The sequence below is a fragment of the Pistacia vera genome, unplaced genomic scaffold (assembly GCF_008641045.1).
Source record: "Pistacia vera cultivar Batoury unplaced genomic scaffold, PisVer_v2 Contig132, whole genome shotgun sequence".
Taxonomy (NCBI): domain Eukaryota; kingdom Viridiplantae; phylum Streptophyta; class Magnoliopsida; order Sapindales; family Anacardiaceae; genus Pistacia; species Pistacia vera.
The window spans coordinates 945,572-963,937 of NW_022195380.1; the positions used below are offsets into that span (position 1 = coordinate 945,572).

Here is an 18,366-nt window from a genome sequence, read left to right on the forward strand (position 1 = left end):
GATTTGATGAGCATGTTGTTGACGTACACTTCTATTGTGTCCTCTAGGTGTTCTGCGAACATTATGTTAACGAGCCGCTGATAAATGGCCCTGGCATTTTTAAGGCTGAATAGCATCACCTTGAGCAATTGATGCTCTCTCTAGTATGACGATGGTCTTTTCATGGTTGTCTAGATGCATGAGAATCTGATTATAGCTTGAGAAGGCATCTATGAAGCTGAGCAACTCATGACCAATTATGGCATCAACTAGTATGTCGATGTAAGGGAGTGGGAATAGATCCTTAGGGTATGCTTTGTTAAGATCTGTGAAAGCTATGAGTCCTTATGGCATCAACTAGCATGTTGACAACCACATTGGCTAGCTAGTCGGGGTAATACACCTCTCGGACCAACCCATTACTTAGTAGCTTATCAACCTCCTCATTAATGATTCAGTTGCATTCTGAAGCAAATTTCCTTCTTTTTTGTTTGACTGGGAGATGGTCAAGGTCTACTTGAAGGTGATGAATGATGGCATCACGATTGATCCTTGTCATGTTTGAGTAGGACCACGCAAAGCAGTCATGGTTCTGCTTAAGGAACTCGATGAGTCGTTCTCTTACCTCGGGCCTTAGTTAGAGCCGACTTGGGTTTTCCTATCAAGATGAATCTATACCTCATCCAATTCTTCCATGGATTACAGGTTTGGTTCAACTGGAAAAGTCGAATGGGATTGTAATTGCTACAATGCATGGGACTTACCCTTGAAGGCGTTTTTGTAGCAATCCTTTGAAGCCTTTAGATTGCCCTTTATTTCTCTCACTCTCTACTTTGTAACAAACCTGATGGTTTAGTGGAAGGTAGATAGGACAACTTGCATGTCATGGATCCAAGGGCAGCCTAGGATGACATTGTAAGGTCAAAGGTAGTCTAAGACAAGAAAGATGGTTTGGCGGTTTATCCCATTGGCATAAACAAGAATGGTAATCTCTCCAATGGTGTACTTCTGTTCAGAACTGAAACTGACTAAGATGGTTGAGCACTTGTTTATGTTTGACTCATCTAACCTCATTGTTTTCATGGCTTCCAAGAAAATGATGTTGGCTAAGGAATCTCCATCAACGAATATTTATAATCTGTAGGGAGATAACATGGGCATCATGGTATGGAGCGGTTAGGGTGATTGGTTCATCATCTTTGAACTGGGTGATCTATTCAGTTGGTGTTTGTGAGGGTGAATGGAAAGAGCGGGTTTCAGGGTGATAGCTAGCTCGGGCATTTCGTTTGGATGAAAAGTAGCTTACCCCACTGACTTTTGAGCCACCAGAGATGATGTTGCAAAACCCTTTCGAGGTTGGCTTTCGGGGAGAGAAAGATGGTTCTCTGCCTTTGCTTCTTTGATTGATGGTGTTCTTGAAAAGAACCATGAAAAAGTGGTGGAAAAAATGATGGAAAACATGTAAACAAGACATGCAAGCTAAGATATGGATTAAGGGAATCAAAAACTTTAAATAAAGTACAAATTAACATTATACCTTCTCCTTAAAGCTTAGGTTTGATGAAGCCAAGATTCAAAGCTATGAACCATCCACACTTTAACACCACCTTGAAAGAAAGAAAGGGTGGCCGAATCTTAGAGAGAGAGCTTGTGTTTTTCTTTTGAGTGAACAATGAACAACTTGACCTAAAATGCAACCATTTGCATTTATATAAACATGGGTCATTTTGTAATTACTTCTTTTTCACTTGCATGTCCTAATAAAATCTTATTCTAAAAAGAGCCCAAGCATTTATTAATTTGGCCTTTGAATAATCAATATTATTTAAGGGCCCATGTAAACTACATTAGTTTACATTAACAACCCATAAGTTTACCTTTTTACCCTTTAACTATTAAAAGGTTATTTTAGTTCATCTCATTTATCTTAATGCTTTAAGACATAATAATTAAATACAATTAATTATTGCTTGACCATTTTAACTTTTAAAATGTCACAAATAATATTCTATGTAACAATTACCATAGAAATCCTGTCATTACCCTCAGAAGATGCTAGTCCTCTTCAGATAATCATTTCTCTCTCTTATCCTTCTCTAACTTCTCAGGCTATTGGTGTGACCATGTAGGTTCATCATGGATTAGCCGTGAACCGGTTCTGGATGAATCTGAAAACCTGTCTGGAGGCCCAACGACTATGGTAAACAATATGCCATAGTCCCTAAACCATATGAAGAAATACTTCATTGAACCCTTTTTTAGATCATATGCACCATGCAGGTGAAGTCCTTCTATTGATATATCATGATCGAGTACGGATTCATGGAACATCAAAATCATAAACTTGATTTTCTACCAAATCGTTGATCAATATGTCCGAAACTTGTCATCACGAACTTACTTTCGTGTGACTAATAATACACTCTGGCCAGAGATTTTGGTTTCTAACATTTATCAATGTTCGTCCAGGAACCCAGATCTAGGTGGAGTCAGCGGTACCCCTTATCCTATATTTTCGAGTAAATGAATCCCGTCTTGACCATCGTTCGTTTCCGCATATGAACAACGCATGACCAAATAGGTTTTATCGTACGAAACATGACTAGTCTCGTACTTATACAGTACCATATGAACCATACACATCCATATCAAATCTAACCACAATGTCTCAAGTTAAAGGACAACATCGTGCACTGATATAACCAAATGATAAATCATTAACTACATATTTTTCCAAATGATTTTTCGTATTCGGTCATGTTCAAAAAACAGTTCATCAACTGCTAATCCATACTAATGCCCTAGTGACATGACCGTCATTGTCATCCGTACTTATATCAACTCATGATATCTTTTGAAGGCATCAAGTATGGCTACTATGAAATATAGTTGCCCAAATAATAATGCTTCCGTAGGAACCTTTTGATAAATTCATTTACCGATTAAATGAATCATTTGGACAATTCATATACATACTTTATTTTAACTGCATGATTGTATATAAGAAGCAATTTATATATATGAATTGAAGAACTCTTTCTTCTATTATTTATGATATATTGATACAAGACAAAATGCTCTAAAACCGACAACCCGAATTTTTTCTAAGGCATACATTAGCATACACTAACAAACTCCCACTTGCACTAAAGCTATTCGTTGTTATATCTCACACCCGTCTTCTCAAGATAATGGTCCAATTGCTTCCATGTCATCGCCTTAGTCAGTGGATCAGCTACATTTTCTGCTGAAGGTGTCTTCAGAATTATAATCTCTACAACTCCAACGAATTCTATCAATATGTGATACTCACGTAGAATGTGTTTGGATTTTTGGTGTGCCCTTGGTTCGTTTGCCTATGCAATAGCTCCAGTATTGTCATAAAATATGATTATCGGGTAAGCCATGTTCGAAACCACACCTAGTGCAATTACAAACTTTTGCATCCAAACAACCTCATTTCCTGCGTCTAAAGCAGCAATGTATTCAACTTATGTAGTGGAGTCTACTGTAGTTTTCTATTTGAAAAATTTCCAACTAGTAGCACCTCCATTACATATAAAAATGTACCCTCACGTAGACTTTCTATCGTCAATATCTAACTGGAAATCAAAATCTGAGTATCCTTGAATGTTTAATTTTGAACATCCATAACTTAGAATTAGATCAATGGTTCTTCTTAAGTTAATGATCGATTTTACAACAGACCAATGTTTCTCCCTTGGATTTGACTAATATCTGCTCGTAACACTTACAGCATAAGCTATATCAGGTCTTGTACGTACATTAAGCTACCTACGACAGACGCATAAGGCACATTACGCATTTGTTGTCGCTCTTCATCAGTCTTTGGACCCATCTCTTTAGAAAGATGAAGATCGTGAGTGAGGGACAAAAGATCTCTCTTAGAGTTCTCCATGCTGAATCTTTTCAGCATTTTCTCTATGTACAATTTCTGGGATAATCTAATTACCCTTTTCATTCTATCCCTATAGACATGAATGCCAAGGACATAGGCCACTTCTCCTAAGTCTTTCATTGAGAAGGTTCTGGATAACCATAGTTTAACCTCTGTCATCATGCCTACATCATTTCCCATAAAAAATATGTCATCTACATATAATATGAGAAACGTGATAGCATGACCTCTAACCCATTTCAATACACAAGGCTCATCCGGATTCTTGACAAAACCAAACGATTTGATTATGTCATCAAATCAAATGTTCCAGCTTATTAAAGCTTACTTCAATCCATAAATGGATCAATGCAACTTGTATACCTTATGCTTTTCAACAGAGGATACAAAACCTATTGGTTGTTCCATATATATGTTTTCCTTAATAAACCCATTAAGGAAAGATGTTCTGACATCCATCTGCCAAATTTCATAATCATGGTATGTTGCGATGGCTAGCATTATACAGATGGATTTAACCATAGCTACAGGCGAGAAGGTTTCCTTATAATCTAATCCTTGTTTCTGAGTATAACCTTTTGCTACCAGTCGAGCTTTGAAGGTCTCTAGCTCCCCATCCTTGCCAACTTTTCTCTTGTAGACCCATTTCCAACCTATAGGAACTATTCCCTCTGGTGGATCCACAAGTGACTGTACTTGATTGGCATGCATTGATTATATCTTAGAATTCATTGCTTCCAGCCATTTTCCTAAATCTCTATCCAATATTGCTTCTTCGTAGATTCTAGGATCATCACCATGATCATCTACTCCCATTGAGTAAGATTCAAAATCTTGCTCATGTAGGAACCTATATCTTTCCAAAGGTTTAGATATTCTAGAAGACTTTTGTACTAGAACCATAGTATCGGATATTGAGATTCATTGAGTGGACGTTTCACTTCAATAATCTCGGTTCTTGGCTCTTTGAACTCTTCCTTGAGTTTAATATTTCTTCCAACACCGTCCTCCTCTAAGAACTCATTCTCAAGGAAGCACGCATTTCTACTAATCAACTCTTTGATCACTTGGGAAGTATAATATCCTAAACTATCTTTAGGATATCCAATGAATCGACCCTTCTCGAATTTAACATCCAGTTTATCAGATTTAACTAAGTTAACATAAGCTGGACAACCCCAAATCTTCATGTAATTCAGACTTGGACGTTTTCCATACCATATCTCATATGATGTTTTCTTGACAGTTTTAGACGGGACCCTATTAAGGATGTGCACAACGGTTTGGAGAGCATATCCCCATAAAGACATTGACAAGTCTGTAAAACTTACCGTTGATCATACCATATCCAATAGGGTACGATTTCTCCTTTTAGACACTCCATTAAGCTGGGGTGTATAAAGAGGACTTAATTGTGAGATGATCCAATTTTTTTTTAAGAACTCATGAAACTCTGTACTCAAGTATTCACCCTCACAATCTGATTGTAGTATTTTAATACTCTTTCCAGATTGATTTTCTACTTCATTCTTGAATTCTCTAAATTTTTCAAAGGATTCATATTTGTATTTCATTAAATACAAATACCTATATCATGACATATCATCTGTAAAGGTAATGAAGTATTCAAATCCTCCACTAGTTAAAGTACTTAATGGTCCACACACATCTGTATGTATAAGTCCTAATAGTTCTTTAGCTCGCTCTCATTTATTCTTAAATGAGACTTGGTCATCTTTCCTTGGAGACACGATTCATAGGTTGGATAGGGTTCAGAACCCAATGAGTTTATGATCCCACATTCTCCAAGCTATACTAATCTTCTCTCTCCTACATGACCCAATCTATGATGCCACAGAATTTTAGGATTAAATTCAAATTGAGTTCTTTTATTGGAAATGATATTAATTGAAGCATAATCATTTTGTTCCAAGACATACAAACCATTTGTATTCACAACTTTACCAACTAAAACATTTCCAAAATGTATTGAACATTCATTTCCATTAAACAGTACATGGCAACCTGTTTTACACAAAGCAGAAATAGAAATGATGTTTCTAATGGCTTTTTCAAAGTACAATACTTTAAATAAATTCAAAACATGTTCTAAAGGTAGTCTTATTGGGCAAGTCCCCATGGCCTCGATTGCAACTCATGCCCCATTTGCCATCCTCAAAATGATCTTGCCCTTTGTCACCTTGGAACTATTCTGAAGTACCTACAAAGACATACAAACATGAGATGTTGCTACTGAATCTAATATCCAAGAATGATTGTCTGAATTAACACTTAATTCATATTCAATCATAAGACATTGGTTCGTACCTGATTTTCCTTTGCCTTTCCTTAGACTGTTCAGGTATTGAGGACAATTCCTCTTCCAGTGTCCATCTTCTCCACAGTGAAAACATTTTCCTTTTGCATTGGTCTTCTCTACCTTTGCTGCTGGCTTCTTGAAGCTCTTATTATTGGGTCCAACTTTTGGACATTTCTTCTGTTGCTTTTTGGGCCTTTTATTGGCCCTGTTGGTGGAGCGGCAAAGACATCCTCATGTCTTTTCCCTTTCACATTCTGCCTGTGAAATTCTTGAAGCTCATTTAGCAATTCAAAGAGGTTTCGCTCAATCCTATTGAGATTGTAGGTAGTTATAAATGGTTCATAACTTGAAGGAATTGTAGAATCAAATTCACTTTGAGGCGGTCTAGCATGACCACCCTATATCCATCCAACCAACCTAATCCATTGATCATCTTAATTGTATGATCATCTACAGGTACCCCTTCCTTTAGCTTCATGCTAAATAGGGATGCATTTAACTCATACTCAACCACTCATGGATTTTTGTTGTACAACTCTTGTGAAGCTGTGAGGATATCATAAGCATTCGAAACTTTTTCGTGCTTAGTTTGAAGTTCTCTATTCATTGAGGCTAGCATGTAGTTTCCAGCCCTCTTACTGTCCTCTCTCCATTTTTCAAAAGCATCAAGCACGGCTTGTGGAGCATCAAGTCCAATATCAAGTGGAAGAGGTGCTTCTAGGACATTAGCTATCCTTTCGAAATCTAGAACGATTCTGAGATTTCTTAGCCAATCCTTAAGGTTGGGTTCGGTTAACATGTTATTATCCATCCTTAGGAGAACATTGTTGGCCATTTTTTATTACATATCACAAAGATGAAACTGCAAAGAAAAATAATTGTATTATTGTCTTATCATCCTTTTAAACTTTTTATTGCATAATCAAATTAGCTCCCGTTATTTTATTCGAGTCCTACACTCCCTTAGATAGGATTTGAACATTTTGGTTGGATTAAATTTCTTAGTGGGGAATCAATTTCTTATTAAATTCAATTAACCTCATGTAATTGAATTCTTGGTCAATTAAGTTTAATAAGTAGGAAACTATTTTCCTTTTATATCAATATATAAGATTTGATCAATATTCCTTGTCCTAGCTTCGGATACCTCACATAATAGAATTCTTAGTACCCTAAGCTAGTTAAATCCGAACCCTAGGATGATATTTTCATCATGTCCTCACATAATAGAAATCTTGGACAAGATGAAAATATTCATCCAAGAACAAGATCAACTTAATTCTATGATATAAAGATCATATCCCTCGCAAAATAGAAATTGTGGGATATTAAAATTTATATTAAAGAATTTAGTTATCCCATAATAGGAGACTTGAATTTAATAATTTTAATTGGGGGGATTTAGGTTTAACCTTAATTAATTTTTTCAACATGCCATGTTTAGCTAACATTCCATACATATCACATATATGCATAAATTAAGTATGTGGGCTAACCATGGAGCTTTTTGAAAATACATTCTAAAGATAAACTATATTTAACCTAATCCTATATCTTCAATCGGATCATCATCCGGATGCTCTTCGAGTTCCTGTCCAGCCAATTCAATTACAAATTGGATCTTAGGCACGCAGGCCCGATTAAAATAAATAAATAAATAAAATTTAATTATTACAAGCCATTTAATAAAAGAATATTACAAACCCTTTTGAATATTTTGAAAACTAAATGGCACCCATGATCAACCCTCTAATCTAATATTCATCATCACATGAATAAATATTAAACCATTCATACCAAATATAATAAACAATTATTTAAAAGCATGAATATAAACAATTTATGACACACACACACACACACACACACACACACACACACACATATATATATATATATATATATGGTAATTTTATCATAACTCTAGATATGCAACAATTACACATTTCAAGGGAATCATTATACAAACATTTTTGTCATATTCCACCCAAGGATATAATAATGATTTTTTGTTATTTAATTATTAACATCATTTCAAAACTTTTCAAAAAAGTCATGCATGACATAGATAAATGAGTTTTTATTACTTTAAGAGTAATCATTCTATGACACAAATTACTTTAAATAAAGTAATAATTTTTATGATACATTTATCTTTTAAAAAACAATCATGTCATCTTGCATCATCATTTTTTTGAATCTATTCAAAAACAAATTATTACATTTCAAAAATATAATAAATTATGTCATGCAGTGATGCATTATATGATAATTTAATCAAATTAAATATCATACATTAAAATTACCATCATCATGCATACATAATATCATAATTCATCACATGATTTAATAATCCATAACTTCATGCTATCATTATTTTCCACCACTAAACACTTGCAACATTTGCGTACTCTTAATACAAAATACACTTTAATCAAATTAAAGGAACAATTTAATCAAAGTCATGGAAATGAACATGCATGATTATTTCTTAATACATCTCATGAAATAACCATCATCCAAGGATGCATTTAGGCCCTTTATGGAACAACTTCCAAAACACATTACAAACTCATTTGAATAAAACAAGAATCAAATGAAAAAAAAAAAAAAAAAAAAAATGCATGGCCGAATTTAGCAAGAAAAATTCTATGCACTAATCAAGGAATACATGAACACTTGTGTTACCATAAATAGTATATATATAAATTAAACATATAATGATTCTTGCATGCTTCAAATTACAAAATCAAAAACATCTTTATACATTTTATGCCTTGGCCGAATCTCATTCCAAGGAAAAACAATAAACATTTCATTATCTTATTACTAGGCCAAAAAAAGAACATGCATGTCACTTTCATACATGATGAACACAAGAACACTTGGAAAATGTCAATTTTGCTTATAAATTGGACATGCAAGGAGCTTTTAGCTCTAATACCATTTGAAAAGAACCATGAAGAGGTGGTGGAAAAAATGATGGAAAACATGTAAACAAGACATGCAAGCTAAGATATGGATTAGGGGAATCAAAAACTTTAAATAAAGTACAAATTAACATTATACCTTCTCCTTAAAGCTTAGGTTTGATGAAGCCAAGATTCAAAGCTATGAACCCTCCACACTTTAACGCCACCTTGAGAGAAAGAGAGGGTGGCCGAACCTTAGAGAGAGAGCTTGTGTTTTTCATTTGAGTGAACAATGAACAACTTGACTTAAAATGCAACCATTTGGATTTACATATACATGGGCCATTTTATAATTACTTCTTTTTCACTTGCATGCCCTAATAAAACTTATTTTAAAAAGAGCCCAAGCATTTATTAATTTGGCCTTTGAATAATAAATATTATTTAAAGGCCCATGTAAACTACATTAGTTTACATTAATAACCTGTAAGTTTACCTTTTTACCCTTTAACTATTAAAAGGTTATTTTAGTTCATCTCATTTATCTTAATGCTTTAAGATATAACACTTAAATACAATTCATTATTTCCTGACCATTTTAACCTTTAAAATATCACAAATAATTTTCTATGTAACAATTACCATAGAAATCCTATCATTACCCTCGGAAGGTGCTAGTCCTCTTCAGATAATCATCTCTCTCTTATCCTTCTCTAACTTCTCAAGGCTATTGGTGTGACCATGTAGGTCCACCGTAGATTAGCCGTGAGCTGGTTCTAGATGAATCCAGAAACTTGTTCGGAGGCCCAACGGCTATGGTAAACATCTAGCAATGTGCCATAGTCCCTAAACCACATGAAGAAATACTTCATCAAACCATTTTTCAGATCATATGTACCATGCAGGTAAAGTTCCTCCATTGATATATCCTGATCAAGTACAGATTCATGGAATGTCAAAATCCTAAACTTGATTTTCTAATGAATCGTGGATCAATATGTCTGGATGTTGTCATCAAAAACTTACTTTCGTGTGACTAATAATATACTCTGGCCAGAGATTTTCATTTCTGACATTTATCGATGTTCATCCAGGAATCCAGATCTGGATGGAGTCAGCGGTACTCATGATCCTATATTTTCGAGTCAATGGATCTCGTCTTAACCATCGTTCATTTTCACATATGAACAACGCATGACCAAATAGATTTTATCATACGAAACATAACTTGTCTCGTACTTATGCAGTACCATATGAACCATACGCATCCATATCAGATCTGACCACAATGTCTCAAGTTAAAGGACTACATCATGCACTGATATAATCAAAAGATAAATCATTGACTACATGCTTTTCCAAGTGATTTTTCATTATTCGGTCACATTCGAAAAACAGTTCACCAACCGCTAATCCATACTAATGCCTTAGTGAATGACCATTATCGTCATCCGTACTTATATCAACTCATGATATCTTTCGAAAGCATCTAGTATGCCTACTATGCAATATAGTTTCCCCAATAATATTGCTTCCGTAGGGACCCTTTTGATAAATTCATTTACTAATTAAATAAATCATCTGGACTATTCATATACATACTTTATTTTAAATGCATGACTGTATAAAGGAAGCAATTTATATATATGAATTGAAGATCTTTTTCTTCTATTATTTATGATATATTGATACAAGACAAAATGCTCTGAAACTGACAGCGCAAATGGTTTCTAGGGCATACATTAACATACACTAACAGTTCCTGCTATTGTCGGTCAATAGGTCTCGAAGGTGTCCCCTCTTCAATAAGGCTATAACCTCTAAACGAATAGTGATGCAGTCAACGGTGTTATTGTCATGATCGTTGTGGAACTCACACCACTTGGAGGTGTCTCTCTCGATCTTAGGATTGAGCTTGGCTAGCCACTTCACTATTTGTCCCATCCCTTTCATGATTACTACTACTTGGGCTGGTTCTATGTTGAGGTTGTATTCTAAGACTGTGAATTGACTAATGTTAGGTGGTCGGTTTGCAGGCCGAGCTAGCTAGTGATCATACAGCCCCTTATTGTTTCTGTTGGAGCCGCATGATGAAGATGAGGGATGAGGTTCATACTAGTGAGGTTCAAGGCGTCAGTCATTCTGCCTCTAACGAGGGTCATCATAAGAGGTGTGTCTGATTTGATTCATCTCATCCTCTTCCCATCTGATTTGAGTGATGGCTCGGGCTAAAGCATCTTCCATGGTGTTGTAGCCATGTTTGGTAAGATCTTTATATAGGTCTCCATCAAGGAGGAGTCCTTTCCTGAAAACATCCACTACTATTTTAGGATTGCAAAATGGGATGGAGATATTCTCCTTGTTGAACTGACTAGCATACTCTCGGAGTGGCTCTCCTCGATTCTGGTGGACTCTGTATAGATCGGTCGACAACTTTTCAAGTTTCTTGCTGCTGGCGAATTGTTTGACGAAGGTGTTGGTAAGCTAGGCGAAGGAGCTTATGGTGTTGTGGGGAAGGTTGGTGTACCATTGGAGAGTCAGTCTTGAGAGACTAGAACCGAAGCTCTTACACATGCAGGCTTCTCTTAGGTTTTGGGGTATGGAGGTGACAAACATCTGCTGTTTAATGTTAAAATGTTATGATAAAAATTTTCTTTAACTTTTTATAACATATTATATATCAATGGTAACTTTTTTTTTTTAAATGTCATTAATATATATTTACAATAACATTTTTAAAGTGTTACAATAGCCTAATAATATAGTAGCTTTTTTATATTGTTATCATATAATCAAAATACAATAACATTTTAAAAGTGCTACCATATACCCAATTATTTACTGGGAAAAAACATTTAATTCCCGTCAACACAAAATGAGGATATTTTGGTTCATTTACATTGTTTAGGGGTCAAATGTTATATTGGGGTTTACCTTATTACTTTCCATTCAAGTAGGGAGCGAACATAATTTTTCAAAACTAGTATAAAAGAAAGATGGAAGGTTGTGCAAAACACAAAAGAACAGGACATGTCAGGCGTTAGCAATCCACCGCAAGAGGAAGACAAGAAGCCGAACGATCAATCGGCTTACATCAACCTCAAAGTCAAAGGCCAGGTTTCCTTCTTTTATTTTCTTTATTTTTTTAGAAAAAAAAAAAATTGGCTTTAATTTCAAAACAAACCATTATTTTTAGGGTTTTGTTTTTATTTGTGTTTTTTGTTCTATTAGTTCATTATTTTGTACCATTGCTTCAGGATTTCTCATAATAATGGTTATTATATTAGGGTTTTGTTTATTTGGTTTAAAAATTGGATTTTTACTGTTGTGAACTGTTAAGGTTTAGTTTTTCTGGGTTAATATGTGTAGAAATTTGTATATCTGGGTTTGAGTTTTATTTTGGCTTGTTTGTCTGGGGCCTATATTTGAATGATGGTGTAGTTTTATTTTGTATAGTGGGTTTGTTTTTGTTTTGAGAAATAGAGTACAAAGACCCATATCAACATCAAGTTCGTCTCTTTGCTTGTTAACTTGAAAAAGATGAAAGAGATAAACGGTAACGGTAGAAGAGATGATGAATTGAAGGGTTTGATCTGGAAGCTTCCTCAAATTAAGCTCAAGGACCTCGCTAAAATGGGTTCTGCTTTCTGCGTTGGCACTGGTTGCAGCATTGGTCTTGTTGGAGGTACACAGATGAGCAAAATAAACGAAACCCTTAATGGATTCTTTTGAATTAGTGAGCTTTGTTTGGTTTAACCGTTAAAGTTGTGATTTTTAGAGAATTCTCTTGATGGGTTGTGGTGCTTTTGTTTAAATTTTTTGATATTATTGTTTGATTAATTCGACACATTTTATCACTTATTGTCTTGTTAGAAGCAAAATCCTTGAGCTTTGTTATGTTTTAGAGTTAAAGTTGTTTTAAGAGAATTCACTTGATGGGTTGTTTCTTTTCTTTTTTTTTTTTTTTTTGGAAATTGTTTGATTAATTTGTTACGCTTTGTTTGGTTTAATAATTAAAGCTATCTTTTTTAGGGAATCTCGTTAGGTTTGTGTTCATTTATTTTTATTTTTTTGATATACCTGTTTCGCTAATTCATTCCACTTTACCTCTTTGTGGCTTCTTTGAGGCAAAACCCTTGCTTGGTTCCTTTCAATTCATCAGCATTGTTGGTTTTAGTATTAAAGTTGTTATCTTTAGAGAATTCTCTTGATGGGTTTACTTCATTATGTTCAATTTTGTATATTCTTGTTTGTTTATTCACTGCATTTCATCACTTTATGTGTTATCCGAAGCAAAACACTTGTTGGGTTCCCTTCAATTCGTGAGCATTGTTGGTTTTAGTATTAAAGTTGTTATCTTTAGAGAATTCTCTTGATGGGTTGTCTTCATTATGTTGAATTTTTTATATTCTTGTTTGTTTATTGACTGCATTTCATCACTTTATGTCTTATCCGAAGCAAAACGCTTGTTGGGTTCCTTTCATTTTGTGAGCTTTGTTTGGTTTTATTATTAAAGTCTTCATATTTGGAAAATTTTCTTGATGGGCTGTGTTCATTTTGTTAGAAGTTTTTGATTTTGTTGTTTGATTAATTCACTGCACTTGACCACTTTATAACTTGTTTGAAGCAAAAGACTTGCTAGTTTTGTTCATTTTGTAAGCTTTGTTTGGTATTATCATTAAGTTGATATTTTTAGAGAAATGCCTTAATGGTTCTTCTTCATTAGAATGGTTTTTCTTCATTCTTAGGAAATTTATTGATATTATAGTTTGATTAATTCTTCCCATGTGACCACTTCATGTCTTGTTTTAACCAAAAACCTTGATGTATTTGTTTCATTTTGTGTGCTTTGTTTAGTATTATCATTAAAGTTGCTTATTAGACAATTCCTTTGATGGGTATTGGGTTTATTTTTTTGAAAGTTTTTTGGTCCGTTTGTTTTAATATTTTCAACCCTATTTCTTATCCTATTTTCAGAGTAAGTGTTTGTTTTATTATTTAGAAAACACTATCTTCAAAATTTGATTCTGAAAAATGTGACCTTTGTCTGTCTATTTTGCAATGTTTTCTTCTTTTCTTTCTTCACTTTTTTTGTCTTTCTTTTTGTTTTGTCTTCACTCCTTCACCACCGTCACAAACGATCTTCCTCTCAATTCCCAAATCTATCTCCAAACGATCTTCCACCTGAAAAAAAAAAAAAAAAAAAAAAAAAAAAAAAAAAAAAAAAACCCCAAGATCTTGCAGCTCTCCTTCCCCAAGATCTGTGTCCCAAAAGCTGCCATATAACAAAAATCTTCCCCAACCACCGCACATTGTCTGTCTTCCGCCACCACTCATCACCGGGAATCTCTCTAAACAATCTTCCACCTGAATTAGAAAAAAAACCTAAGATCCACCACCATCGTCGCACGATCTTCAAGATCCACCGTCGCACGATCTTCAAGATCCACTGTCGCATGATCTTGAAGGTCCACTGTCACATGATTCCTTCAAGATCCACCACCATCGTCGCACGATCTTCAAGATCCACCACCACCGTTGCACGATCTTGAAGATCCACTGTCACACGATCTTCAAGATCCACCGTCGCAAGATCTTCAAGATCCACCACCATCGTCGCACGATCTTGAAGATCCACCATCGTCGCACGATCTTCAAGGTCCATCGTCGCACGATCTTTAACAGCCACCACCATTGTCGGCCACCCTCCTCCAACGTTGTCTCCATAGGCGACTTCCTTTGCTGGATCTAGGCACCTATCTCTTTCAGTTACACATTTAAACTTGTTGGCACCTATCTGTTTCATTTTCTTTTTACATAGGTTGGCACCTAAAAATACAGGTAGCAAGATGATTTTTTAGCTCAAAAATTAAACATAAATGTACCTATCTTAAAGTGGGCAAAAACTGGTTAATTAGGTCCAATTGCACCAATCGGTTTCGTATTCTTAAAAATACAAACAACAAATTGATGTAAATCTTGAAAGGGACTAACAACTTGTACAGGTAATGAAAAAAGAAAAACAAAAAAGAAACTACCGATAATGAAAAAAGAAAAAAGAAACTGAACAATGTGTGGTGAGTGTTGTGTGGCGAGGTCATGGAGAAATTTTAGGAGTAAATTTTTTTCGATGTTTCCAAATATTTTGTTGGGATTTGTCTAACTTATATATTTGTTTTGCAGATTCGGCATCGTTATTTGATTGTAAGAACAAATTATGATCATATAAACAAATGTCAATATAATTAGGCCCGCCGTCATAGGAGCGATTACTACTTTCAGTAGAAGAGGAAGTTTCAACGTTTTTCTAGACTTGGAGTTCGTCATACACCTTGTTGGTCAACATTGCCTGTATCTTCCCCTGCATTGATGGCTTCAAGTAGTGTTGGATCAAACGAGGTAACGATTTATCTGTGTTTAGTTTATGAGGTTTAAATATGCGTATGTGTGTTGGTAATTTGTTTGTTGATTAGTATGGTGTCCCAATCTTGGTTTTCGTTCTCACCGTACTATTATTAGATAAGTGATACTGTGAACTGGTCCACTGAGATGACCCACAAATTTATGATCCTATTGTCTGAGCGGGCAAAAACTTTCCATGGTACTTCAATAAAAACAGTAGAGTACTAGGAAATGTTGAATGACTTATCACCATTGGCTAGGAGGAGACTCAACGTGACACAACTAACCTCTAAGTATTTTCGCTTGAGAAAAGTATATCAATCATGGAGAAAATTGCTTCAACACACGGGCTTTGGTTGGGATCATGAGTCACAAACTCCAACGTATCCCTTACAGGTTTTGCAAGAATATGTCAATATAAATTTTAAAATTTTTAATTCATATTAATCAACGACATCGTATTTTTACGATTTTTTTTTTTTTTTTTTAGGACTGACAGATATTAATATATGTTTATTTTTCATTACCAGCAAAATCCACTGGCACAACAATTCTTCCACAAGGGACTTCCTGACAAGGAGCTGTATGAAGTCATATTTGAGAAGCAAACTGCCATAGGCAGATATGCGTACACATCTACGTCTCAACCGGTGGAGAACGTCACTTCTTCCAATCAAAGATAGGTTGACATTGAGGATAGTGACTTCGAACCTGATCCGGATCGGACGACAGGGGAAAAACGGCCAAACACATCTGGTCATGGAAGATCGAGAAATAGGAGGAAGAGAAGCGACCCAGGACTGACACTTGTGGATGTCGTTGACAGATTGACAAACGTGCTTGTGGAGAGCAAGAGTATGGGATCAAGGGCCAGCAATCGCAGTGGAGCTGAGGGGGACGAGGAGAACACCGGTGCTCTATCTGATCTTTTTTCCATGAGCCATTGTATTGACATCTTGGCGGCTATGCAAGTACCCACAGAGTTTTACATGCCGGTTGTCAAGTACTTATATCAAAATCCAGGGTGGCGGGAGGTATTCGTAAAACTCCCATCCGAGGAAAAGGCTAATTGGATTTATAACGACTTTCGTAATTTGTAGATGGCCTTGTATGTCCTAATTGTTTGCCCACAGTTTTGTATGTGCTAGTGGACACTTATTTTTTCATGGCTAAACCAAACTTTTGTCCTCAAATATCTGCTACTGTATGAACTTATTCATTGTACTATTATTTTATGTGAGATAACATGTTTCATATGAGTTTGGGATTGTAATTAGAATTAAAAATTTACTGTTATATTTTGTTAAGTACTACACTATTAAATGTTGATCAATGTTTTGCAAATGTGCAGGTTTAAATGACATCGTCTAAGCGTACAGGAAGAAGGCGACGTACTACAGATGACGAAGTAGAAATACTGATAGATATAACTATTGCACCATGCGCTATTGCCCAGTTAGAAACAGATGGGCGTCAACTACGACATACATCCATATTAACTGGTCATGATTACATGTTAAAAGTACTCAATGGTCATGATGACAAAATCTTTGACAAGTGCGGCATGGAAAAAAACGGTTTTACATACTTATGTTACATTTTGGCACAGCAAGGGAAATTGCGACCAATCAAGAGGATGAGTATTGAAGAACAAGTTATGATAATTTTTACTATCGTTGGTAAAAACGAGACAATCAGAACGATGATGGAGGATTTCCAACATTTGGGTGAGACGATCTCTAGATATGTTGGCGAAGTTTGCAAGGCAGTATGTGAGTTAAAGACAGAGTTTATTAGGTCACCTGACTTCAGTGATGTTCCACTGGAAATATCAACCAACTGAAAATATTATCCTTTTTTTAAGGTACTTTGTTATGTTTTATATTAGTGGATGGGTAAGTTCATTGTGTTATTAATGTTAATAGTCAGTTAATATTACTAAAATTCAATTTTGATGATAGGACTGTGTTGGAGCCATTGATGGCACACATGTATACGCTTCGGTTCCATAGGAATTTGGCGATAGGTACCGGAATCGCAAAGGAACGTTGTCACATAATGTAATGGCGGTATGCGACTTTAGGATGATATTCACTTATGTCGTCACTAGGTGGGAAGGATCTGTGCATGATTCAAGAGTTTTAAATTCAATTCTTGATGATCATAATTCTAGATTCCCACATCCTTCACCAAGTATAAGTAATTTCTTGATGTATTATAGCGTATTGGCTCCACTTTTGAGGCCTTGGAATTCAAATAACATGTGTGATTTTATTATAGGAAAATACTATTTAGTTGATACGGGTTATCCAAACAGAGAGGGGTTCCTCGCCCCTCATAGGCGAGTGGCTTATCATATTTCTAATTATCGTCATAACCGAAGGGGGCCACAAGAATTGTTTAACTATAGACATGCATCACTTCGCAATGTTGTGGAGAGAACCTTTGGTGTTTTAAAAAGAAGGTTACCCGTTGGACAAACAAGGGAAGAATATTATGGTATGTTGTGTACTTCATAATTTTATCGTAATATACAATATGGAGGACCCTATCTTTCAACGGTATACCGAAAATACGAATAATGAGCAAGTATATTTTGATGGCCAAAATAGGGTAGAAGGGTGGAAATGGAGAGGGATCGAGTCAACCACAGTAAGGTATTATAGACAACATGACGACTGTACAGGATAACATAACGACTGAACTGTGGGCAGCACATATGACCATGTCGTAGTTGTTAATAGAGTATATGTGTACAAACAATTCTAAGGGTTGATAATTAGTAGCTTTGTCATATATGTATTACTGTGGTATTTTTAAACAGTTGGATTAGT

General features: G+C 35.3%; 1 protein-coding gene across 2 annotated transcripts; it reads left to right on the plus strand.

Annotated features, from left to right (window-relative positions):
- Positions 1–12,127: 12,127 nt before the first annotated feature.
- LOC116122165 lies at positions 12,128–16,869 on the plus strand. 2 transcript variants are annotated; one of them, XM_031408071.1, is made up of 4 exons: positions 12,128–12,247; positions 12,614–12,815; positions 15,314–15,529; positions 16,063–16,869. In XM_031408071.1, exons 1-3 carry the CDS (start codon positions 12,161–12,163, stop codon positions 15,349–15,351), a joined length of 327 nt encoding a protein of 108 aa, XP_031263931.1. In that variant the 5' UTR covers positions 12,128–12,160; the 3' UTR covers positions 15,352–15,529; positions 16,063–16,869. The 2 variants fall into 2 exon arrangements, 1 of the variants encoding a protein (XP_031263931.1); XR_004126851.1 differs by having other exon boundaries at positions 12,149–12,247; positions 12,587–12,815.
- The last annotated feature ends 1,497 nt before the right edge of the window (positions 16,870–18,366 follow it).